Source organism: Lipotes vexillifer, unplaced genomic scaffold (genome assembly GCF_000442215.2).
Source record: "Lipotes vexillifer unplaced genomic scaffold, Lipotes_vexillifer_v1.1 scaffold370, whole genome shotgun sequence".
Lineage (NCBI taxonomy): Eukaryota > Metazoa > Chordata > Mammalia > Artiodactyla > Lipotidae > Lipotes > Lipotes vexillifer.
The window spans coordinates 2541467-2552196 of NW_006772699.1; the positions used below are offsets into that span (position 1 = coordinate 2541467).

At 43.3% G+C, this 10730-nt stretch overlaps 1 protein-coding gene across 1 annotated transcript in view; it reads left to right on the forward strand.

The window, feature by feature from the left end:
- The window catches only part of DOCK2 (dedicator of cytokinesis 2), a 424501-nt gene that overhangs the window by 70473 nt on the left and 343298 nt on the right, over nt 1–10730 (forward strand). Inside the window, exons 20-22 of the mRNA XM_007447828.1 lie at nt 31–120; nt 1184–1284; nt 2125–2259. Of these exons, the coding sequence (XP_007447890.1) occupies nt 31–120; nt 1184–1284; nt 2125–2259 (326 nt within the window). The remainder of the gene's footprint in view (nt 1–30; nt 121–1183; nt 1285–2124; nt 2260–10730) is intronic.

The window sequence follows — 10730 nt, forward strand, 5'->3', positions numbered from 1 at the left end:
TTCTTACAAGACCTTCATTATTTTGCCCAGTTTCTCCAGGATACTCTGGATGCCCTCTTCAACATCATGATGGAACATTCTCAAAGTAATGAGTATGACATCCTCGTCTTTGATGCTTTGGTAAGAGAGAGGGGGCCAGTGTTTAGTGACATTAGGCATTAACTTGTGTCTCACTGTGAGAATGCAGAGAACTTATGGCCCACATGGCCCTTTTCATGAATTTTTTGGAGGCATTGTAACATTTGGCAACCAGACCAATGAACGAGTTGCTGTTTCCCTTCGTTTGCTTCGAGTTCATTTGAAAGCATGGGCAGGGTGATTAAAAGGGGAATGTTTAAGTGCTGATGGTGGATTGGCCCTGGTTGAAAGTACATGAAGCTGGATACCGTGAATAGTCGCTTTGGCTTTCCATGAATGTGGGGAGTGAGTCCTTGGCCAGGTTGTAAAGCACCCAAAATGTTTCCTCTTTTTTTTACCTTCTTCCTGCACAGTCTCCAGCTCAGCAGTTGTTACACTCCTCCTGCCCACCCCAGAACATTTTAGAGTGGGTGGTACACCAGGCAGATCTGTCTCCTTTCCACCTTTCGAAATGTCTGTTCTTCCTCTTGTGGTCCCAACTCACATCTTCTCAATGTCATGTCAAAATAAACATTAAAAAAAAATCTGCATTAAGGTATCAGTGACCAAAAAAGTATGAATGTGTCAACCCTTTGTGTCAGTGACATTTACATTTTTGAAGAGCTTACTTGGAGACAACTGTGACTTAGTCCAGTGCTTCCCAAGAGGGCCTCCTAGAAAGCTGTGTCTAAGGAAAAATGCTTCCTGACAAAAAGATCCTTTGATTAAAGAACTTAGGGAAGTGTTGACCATTGCGTAACTCTCTTGGAGATTTACAATGCACATAAGCATATGGAAGACTCTGATGAGGCCTGCAATAAAGAAGGCAGTCTAAGGTTTTGATAACTTGAGACTTCTCAAGCTTATCTGACCGTGAAACCCTGTAGCATACTTCGTGAAATACTTTTGAGGAGCGGTACTACCTTAATGAAAAGGACTGAAGCTATATTAGTGACCTAATTCCTGGGCAAAAGAATTTGATAGGGATTCAGTTATGCCATGTGAATACAGCTTCCTGTCCTGGGTCTGCCCACAAAACCCACTGATTCCTTGCTTCTTCCTCAAGATCTACATAATAGGACTCATTGCTGACCGGAAATTCCAGCATTTCAACACCGTTCTGGAGGCTTACATTCAACAGCATTTCAGTGCTACCCTAGCTTACAAGTAAGTAACTGTGTACTTCCTGCTTGCCCTGCCAGGATGCCTAGGTCACAAAAATTTGAGTAGTTTCTTTTTGTCACCAGCCTGTGTGAGTTCTGCCTTTTTTGACAAAACCCAATCTGTCTGTGTTATTTGGATTAAATAAAAATATGCAAACTCATAGGTTGGTATGAATATTTTATGGTGGCAGAAGTACATGGAAGTGTTTGCTCATTCGTTCATTCATTTAGTCAGTCAGTCAGTCAGCTATCATTTTATTGAACAGCTACTTGTGATACACACTGGGATTCAAAGGCTAGAGAGAAGGAAGTACATGTGACAAGTAGCTCAGTACAGCTTGTGTATAGAGAACTGAGGGTTAGAGATCAGAGATGATGCTGGAAAAGTTGGTGGAGGCCCGTTTGTGAAGGGACCTGGAAAAGCAGGCCAAGTAGTTCGAAGTCCACCCTGCTGGTAATAAAGAAACATGGTAAGTTTCCAGGCAACGGAGTTCCATGATATTACAAGAACATTTTCTGTGGGAAGAAAAAGCTGAAAAGAACATTATCACCACCATCATCCCCCCCTCACATCCTCACTGCGACTAGTTTTCCCAGTCAAAAGATTTTTTTCTCACTACTTTTTCCTTTGCTCGCTCTTTATGGACAGGAAATACTTACTCACTCCCTGTATTAAACATATATTTTTAGGCAGAGTTATTTTTGTGGTGTAAATGACTAAGTGAGCTTGGCTATACCATCACCTCTAACCTTTGATTGAATGCCTTATAATTTAGTAAATGAACTAATTACCATGCTGTGGGCTGAAAAGAGATGTATTTTGAAAATATAATCCCTTATTCAGGAAATTGATGATGGTGCTGAAGACTTACTTGGATACCTCCAGCAGAGGAGAGCAATGTGAGCCAATTTTAAGAACGCTGAAAGCTTTGGAATATGTTTTCAAGTTCATTGTTCGGTCAAGGACATTATTTTCACAGTGAGTACTAGTTATGTAAGAGTGATTGATTAGCTCTGCAGTTCCTCTGGGGTACAGCAGTATTTGTGCCATTGGAGAAACTCTTTTACAAAATTGTAACCAGCTGCTGATCAAAAACAGCTTAAAAATCCAACGTAGAGAGTTATGAATATAGGTAATGATTGTTCCAAGTTTATTTGGGGAAAAAAAGAAGAAATCTTCATATGTTGAAGAGTTATGTCTCCTCCAGTGACTATGATTTGTGATTTGAGGCTCTCCTGCATTTCATCTACCATTCTTCATTTGATTTGAGATATGGTGAAAACCTTCCAGGAATCTATATTCCATGGGGACGGGGAAGCAGATCTCAGAGAATTTGACATTTATTTGGCTCTAGGAGGTTGCACATGACAGATGAGCGGGTATTTGCAGCTGATCCGCCTGTCTGTGAAATCCTAGTGGCCAAAAAGTGAGCTGACATGTTAGAGCACCTAAGAGATTTGATATTCGATGGTCAGTATCACAGAGGTTAGCTACCCGTTTAAAAGACTTTAGAGGTGGAGTCATTCCAATGCAACCTGCAAAATAACAACTTATGTGTCTCCTGGCTACAAGGCAGAGTTAGGCAGGGAATTGGTTGTGTGTGTGACCAGGTTGGTTGTGTGTGATGGGAAATAAGAAGCATACAGGAAATGTATTGTCTGGATTCTTATCGGTGCAAAGGAAGAGCATTGCAATTCAAGCTGACTCAGGGGGAAATAAGACTTTATTTTATTTCGCATTATTGAAAAATCTTGGGAGTACTTGGCCTTCGGTACGGCTGGATCCAGATGCTTAGTGTCATTCGGATAGTCTCTGTCTCTCTAGATATTGGCTCTGCTTTCCTTTTGTTGGCTGCCTTCTGAGGCAAGTTTTCCAATGGGGAAGCCACTGGGAAACTCAGATTCATATTCTACTAGCTTAAGCAACTCTAGGTTCCCTGTTGTTCGACCAAAATTCTATGCCAAGAATTATCTTGGGTCATGTGCTAAGGTCTTAAACAGTGTGACCAGGAGAATGAATATGCAGATTGTGTACTTATGGTCACATGTTCACCTCTGGAGCCATGGATCAGGTCAGCAACTTATGGTATGAACTTGTTTACTTGAAGGGATGGTTTCTCAAGAAAATAGTAGAAGTCTGTAAATCATCATTCTGATCAAGACATTGGATGAGTTATGAAAGCTTCATACTCAAAGGCAGCTGAAATGGGTAATTATTTGAGATTCTCCTTTGTAGGAGAATTCTTTGATATTTCAGTTGATGAATAGAAAGAGATGAGTGTCTTGAACCGTGTCACAAAACATATGTCACTTAGGCTATTCTAAAAGTGAAATATCTGTTTCGATTCCTCTCTTTGGTCACATAGTCAAGGCAGAGACTGTGTATTGAAGTCTTAGGGGTATTCTTGAACTTGAAAGACTATTTGAATTATTTGAAAACCAGTAAGAGACAATTATAGGTCTTCCTAAGAGTTGAACTCTTGGAGAGGTTCAAGGATTCAAACGTCGTAATTCCAGATTAGGCAATGATATCTTACGCCATCTCCAAGCGAGAACTTCAGATCTACAAGAACATATCTTTTCCATGTATCATATCTTATGCCTCAGTTTGTCCTTTTAATTTATTTCTCTTCCCTCCCTCCCCCCATTCCTTATTTCTTTCCTTCCTCCCTCCCTCCCTCCCTCCCTCTCTTCCTTTCCTTCCTTCCTTCCTTCCTCCTTGTCTTATCTCTCTTAGTCTCCGTCTCTTTCCTCCACTGGAACAAAGAGCATTTGTACATCTGCTTTCTTCTTTTCAACCTGAGGGCATGTCATCTTGCAGTGCCCCCAGCTCTTCATTCAGTATAAATTCAGTGCTGCTGGAACTCTAAGTGAGTTTTGGCTCCTTAAGGAGTGGGATAATCTGTTATTCTCTTATGTACCCCCAGCATAGCATATATAGAACATCACTGACACTCAAGAACGCTTGTTGGATGAAGTGCATTCTGGGGGCTAGGAGAAGCCATTTGGTCAGAGGAGATGTCTCGAAGGTAATCCAGACATAATCTTGAATCCTTTCTCACGATCAGAAATATAGGCTGACCTGCAAGGAGTGTCTAGGACCTCATGCCGAGGGAAGGTAGTAGGTCTTGTTCATTCTAGAACCTTCCACAATGGGTTCTCTTCGGTGGAGCCTCAGGGACACTGGGAAGTGATGGTAGTATTTCCCCAAACTAGAAGGGAATTTTACTTGGGAATGGAAGATAGGCGTTTCAGTGCTTTGAGATTTCTAAGCCAGCTGGTGGGAAATTCTAATATAATTATTGCTTTGGGAGCTTACTGTGTCTGGTATTGTGTTTCCGTTTCCTGTTATTCCTTTGTCTTTCCTCGTGTGCATAGTTACAGCTGATCCAGCTCCCATTAATTGTTCTGCCATTTTTTCTTTGGGCATGCTGCACATGAGCATTTACAAGGCCTAGGGATTTTCCTGTATCAATACGCAGGATGCACTTGGGTAAGAGAGGAAGAAAACTTGTTGAGAAGGATTGGAACTTTTTTTTTAACATCTTTATTGGAGTATGATTGCTTTACAATGGTGTGCTAGTTTCTGCTATATAACAAAGTGAATCAGCTGTACGCATACATGTATCCCCAGATCCCCTCCCTCTTGCGTCTCCTTCCCACCCTCCCTATCCCACCCCTCTAGGTGGTCACAGAGCACCGAGCTGATCTCCCTGTGCTATGCGGCTGCTTCCCACTAGCTATCTGTTTTACATTTGGTAGTGTATATACGTCCAGGCCACTCTCTCACTTCACCCCAGCTTACCCTTCCCCATCCCTGTGTCCTCAAGTCCATTCTCTACGTCTGCGTCTTTATTCCTGTTCTGCCCCTAGGTTCTTCAGAACCATTTTTTTTTTCTTTAGATTCCATATATATGTGTTAGCATACGGTATTTGTTTTTCTCTTCCTGACTTACTTCACTCTGTATGACAGACTCTAGGTCCATCCACCTCATTACAAATAACTCAGTTTTGTTTCTTTTTATGGCTGAGTAATATTCCATTGTATATCTGTGCCACATCTTCTTTATCCATTCATCTGTTGATGGACACTTAGGTTGCTTCCATGTCCTGGCTACTGTAAATGGGGCTGCAATGAACGTTGTGGTACATGACTCTTTTGAATTATGGTTTTCTCAGGGTATTTGCCCAGTAGTGGGATTGCTGGGTCATATGGTAGTTCTATTTTTAGTGTTTTAAGGACCCTCCATACTGTTCTCCATAGTGGCTGTATCAATTTACATTCCCACCAACAGTGCAAGAGGGTTCCCTTTTCTCCACACCCTCTCCAGAATTTATTGTGTCTAGATTTTTCTGATGATGCCCATTCTCAGTGGTGTGAGGTGATACCTCATTGTAGTTTTGATTTGCATTTCTCTAATGATTAGTGATGGTGAACATCCTTTCATGTGTTTGTTGGCAATCTGTATATCTTCTTTGGAGAAATGTCTGTTTAGGTCTTCTGCCCATTTTTGGATTGGGTTGTTTGATTTTTTGATATTGAGCTGCACGAGCTGCTTGTAAATTTTGGAGATTAATCCTTTGTCAGTTGCCTCATTTACAAATATTTTCTCCCATTCTAAGAGTTGTCTTTTCGTCTTGTTTATGGTTTCCTTTGCTGTGCAAAAGCTTTTAAGTTTCATTAGGTCCCATTTGTTTATTTTTGTTTTTATTTCCGTTTCTCTAGGAGGTGGGTCAAAAAGGATCTTGCTGTGATTTATGTCATAGAATGTTCTGCCTATGTTTTCCTCTAAGAGATTGATAGTGTCTGGCCTTACATTTAGGTCTTTAATCCATTTTGAGTTTATTTTTGTGTATGGTGTTAGGGAGTGTTCTAATTTCATTCTTTTCCATGTAGCTGTCCAGTTTTCCCAGCACCACTTATTGAAGAGGCTGTCTTTTCTCCACTGTATACTCTTGCCTCCTTTATCAAAGATAAGGTGACCATATGTGCATGAGTTTATCTCTGGGCTTTCTCTCCTGTTCCATTGATCTATATTTCTGTTTTTGTGCCAGTACCATGCTGTCTTGGTTACTGTAGCTTTGTAGTATAGTTTGAAGCCAGGAAGCCTGATTCTTCCAGCTCCGTTTTTCTTTTTCAAGATTGCTTTGGCTATTCAGGGTCTTTTGTGTTTCCATACAAATTGTGAAATTTTTTGTTCTCATCCTGTGAAAAATGCCATTGGTTTGTTTTTGTTTTTGTTTTTTTGCGGTACACGGGCCTCTCACCGTTGTGGCCTCTCCCGTTGCGGAGCACAGGCTCCGGGCGCACAGGCTCAGTGGCCATGGCTCACGGGCCTGGCCGCTCCACGGCACGTGGGATCTTCCTGGACCGGGTCACGAACCCGTGTCCCCTGCATCGGCAGGTGGACTCTCAACCACTGCACCACCAGGGAAGCCCCACTTGTTGTTTGATAGCGATTGCATTGAATCTGTAGATTGCTCTGGGTAGTATAGTCATTTTCACAATGTTGATTCTTCCAATCCAAGAACATGGTATATCTCCCCATCTGTTTGTATCATCTTTAATTTCTTTCATCAGGGTCTTATAGTTTTCTGAGTACAGGTCTTCTGTGTCCTTAGGTAGGTTTATTCCTACGTATTTTATTCTTTTTGTTGCAGTGGTAAATTGGAGTGTTTCCTTAATTTCTCTTTCAGATTTTTTGTCATTAGTGTATAGAAATTCAAGAGATTTTTGTGCATTTATTTTGTATGGGATTGGAATTTTTGTAAGAATCATTCATTTCTGTCACATAGCCAAAGAAAATTATTTTCCTGTCCCCTCCTCTTATGTCAGTAGCTCCTGAGTCAAAGTCTGTACAGGTGTCTCTGGGCACATACCTGTGCCATAGTTGCAATGGAAGCTGGCAGAGCAGGTTTGAGCTTCTGTCATAGGGAGGCAGGCTTCAAAATATGGGGAATTCTAAATTGTGGGAAGTGAGTCCAAAAGATGCTGAGTGGCCATAAATATGACCAGTATCCACTGGGCTTTTCTAGAGTGACTGAGCCCCTGGGAGGTATAGAGCATAGTGAGGAACATTCAGAAGGATCCGAAGTGATTATGTTCTAGGCATTGAATTTCTTTATATATAACCCCCTTGCAGTGCCTTTTATCCTCAACCTCAGACAACCAGCTGAGCTGATCCCCAAGGTTTCTGAGCCTGTGGAATTACTCAGAGTCTGTGGTAGTCCATGCTTCCCTGATCCACGTGGTGGACACTCCAGGAACAGCTCCCCTTCCTGCTGGCCAGGCATATAGTAATGAGACTGCAGAGCTTCTGTAAGGATGACTTCCCGAATGAGAGAAGATCCAGAGCTCTGTTCTGCAATAATAGCGTTTGCTCCTGCTTGTCTGTGTTCCTTGTAAATCTTGGTGCTGCCGTAGGCTGGAGTATAGGGGATAGTGTGGGGCATGGTTATGTTCACACTGTACTGGGCAGTGTTGGCTCAGTGATGGTCAGTGCTCACACTGGACACTTCCTGTCCCTGTCAGCACCTGGCTTAGTGAGTGACCTAACCTCTCTGAGCCTCAGTGTCCCCACCCATGAATGAGGATAAACCAGCTTTTAGTGTTTTGATGAGGAAATGAGATTACCTGTACAGAGCTTCCATGTAGTGTCTGATATTTATTCTGTGAGCAAAATAAATCTGTTAGCTGTTATCATGTTTTCACCTAGGAGAGACAGAAAGGGTACTTGTTTCAAAAATTCAGATTAGAAAGAGAAAGTTTTAGTGTCTTGATTCACACTCACAATCTGGCTTACTGTTCATGCTATAACAAAACATGTCTTGCTCTCTATTTTTTAGGAGGACGGGACACCTTTACCAGGTGTCTGTGCATTTAGAGGACCTCAACGTAGGGAATTTTTATGGCTCCGTGAATTCACCTGGGTCTGCTGCTGGCCCACTGCATGGGCCCTGCTTTTGTCTGTGGCTCCCACTTCCCCTGGGTGTGTGTGGTCAGGCCCCTGTGGCCCAAGCAGCTGTGTACCCAGCTCTCGCTCTGTTCCCTGCTTGCTCTGCCTGTCTTTTCTTTGGCCTCTTGCCTTCTGCTCTTGTTACAGACCTGCTTAGTTCTTGCTTCGCCCTCCTTCTCCATGTAATCCCTCTCCTGGGGCTGCTCTGCCATCACACACTTCTCGTTCGCCACACTCACCCACGTCTTTTGCTTGCGAGTCAGTCAGCTCAGGGGGTAAAAGGCACTGTCTCTGGAGCTAGGCTACTTGGGTTTGAATTCTGCCTTTGAATCCTATCACTACCAGTTATGAAGGTTTATGACCTTGGGCAGACCTCTGCCCAAAGCTCAGTTTCCTTGTGTGTAAAACAGGCAAGTACGGAACAACCCTTGCAGGGTGGTTGTGCAGACTCACTGAGCTAACGGACATCAGGCATGTGGCACCGTGCCTGTCACCTAGCGAGTGCCCACGGTTATGATGTCCTGCTAAATGCATTTCACTCATTATCTCCATCAGCCTTCACAAAAATGCGGTGGAGACCCTCGTCTCCTGACTTCACCTCCTCCTACTCCTCTCTCACTCTCTGCCAGCCTCACAGGCCTCCTTGCTGTGACTCAGGTTCCCAGTGCAGGGCCTTTGCACCGTTTCCCAGACAACTGCTTGCTCAGCCACTCGCCTCTCTTACAGCTTTATTCAAACTTCTCCTTCATTCCCTTATGTACAGGGGCAAGCCCTGCCCCTGGCACTTCTTTCCTTGGTTTGTTTTTTTGCTATTATATATCATGCTTTTAATACAAACTTAAAAAAATCTGGAACAATATAAACTGTACAGATTTGATCAATCTTTTTGTTTTGTTTTTAAACTAAATCTCTAAACACACTAATGTTCCATTCCAAACTGTTGCACAACATTCTGAATACAAAATGCTTGATTGTATTCCTCCTTCACTAAAGAAAACAAATTCATTACCCTGCTCCCCCCGAGCTCCTCTCCATGTTGCCTCAGTGCCCCCATTCCCACCCGCAGGGGTCAAACTAGAGAATCTACAGCTCACTGCATTGAGAAAAAGACATCATTCTGGACTAAAAGTTTACGTTCTTTACAAGACGATCCACCTTTTGATTGGTTCCTGGGAAAGAGGGGTTGACAGAGGCTGGGGAAAGGGGAGAAGTACATTTTATTCTCCTCTTCTTTTATTTTAAAGTTTGTTTTTCCTGCAAAAATATCTTTCTCTCCTCTTAAGAAAAAATCTTGAGAAGAAAAAGTTTCTGTTTTTTACGTTAGAAATATATATATATTCTATATACCTCTTACATTTTACAAATGTAGCAAATTATTCAATACAGACGGACACCAAAAAATGTAAAAAGTTAAAAAAAAAAAGTTTTCCTACGAAACCAGGTAGATTAGTGCAGATTTTTGTTTTGTTTTCTTAAAAGTAAAATAAAATTGAAGCAAAGATACCTAGATTTGAGACAGACAGACTGAAGTGGGCCCAAGAGCCCAGCACAAGAGTCATGCTCCTGATCGCACATTTTTCTTCGTATTTCAAAAGACCCTAAGGGGTTTGTCTCCCCCTCCCTGTGTGTGGTGAGGAACAAGCCAACCAGGGTGTGGTGGGTGCCTGTGTGCGTGAGTGGGGGAGGAGGGGCTGGAAGGGGGCATAAGGCAGCATCCAGCCTTTCCCAGAGAGCAGCCTGGGCCTGTCACCTGGCCCCTGGCACTTCTGATTGCCCTCCCGTTCACTCTGCTTTCCGTCATTTTTCCTCCCCATGGAACTAATCACATGTTAACATACAATAATAAGTTATGACATTTTAGCGCTCTTCCTGCTAGAATGTCAGCTCCACGAGGACAGGAGTCTGACTATTTCGTGCTGCATTCCAAGCGCGGAGGACAGCACCCAGCACACAGTAGGCACTCCTTCAGTAAGCAGTGGGACAGCACTTCTATCCCCCTTTCACAAATGAGGAGGCTGAGTCTTCAATTCAAGCTGAAAGGTCACACAGCTAAGACTCAGTAGAGCAAGCTTCGCATTCTACCTCACCTGATTAAGCAGATTTGAGAACTGGCACTTTTTCCAGGCTGTGCAGGTAGGAAGCCTGGCTGGCCGAGAGGAGGGGCTGTCCTGAGAGGAAGCAACTCCAGCTGGAAGGCTCAACTTGCTGGGCGCTGCTGGGGCTGCTGAGAGGTGCGAGGCTGTGTGGGTTTAGGTGCTGCCATCCATCCCTAAGCACAGTAGGACTTCAGTGAAGAGCATGATGACTTGGAGCAGGAGTCGCCAGGAAGGGCGTCCTCGCCAGCATGGCGAGGCTGTCCCGGCAGCAGTGACTTTGTCCTCATATCCTCCCAAGAAATGAGCAAAGAAAAGCTGACATGGCGCCGGTCCAGGTGAGCTCACACCCCTTGGAAACAAGTCACTGGCCAGGGAAAGAGAATGCACTGAGTATCCTA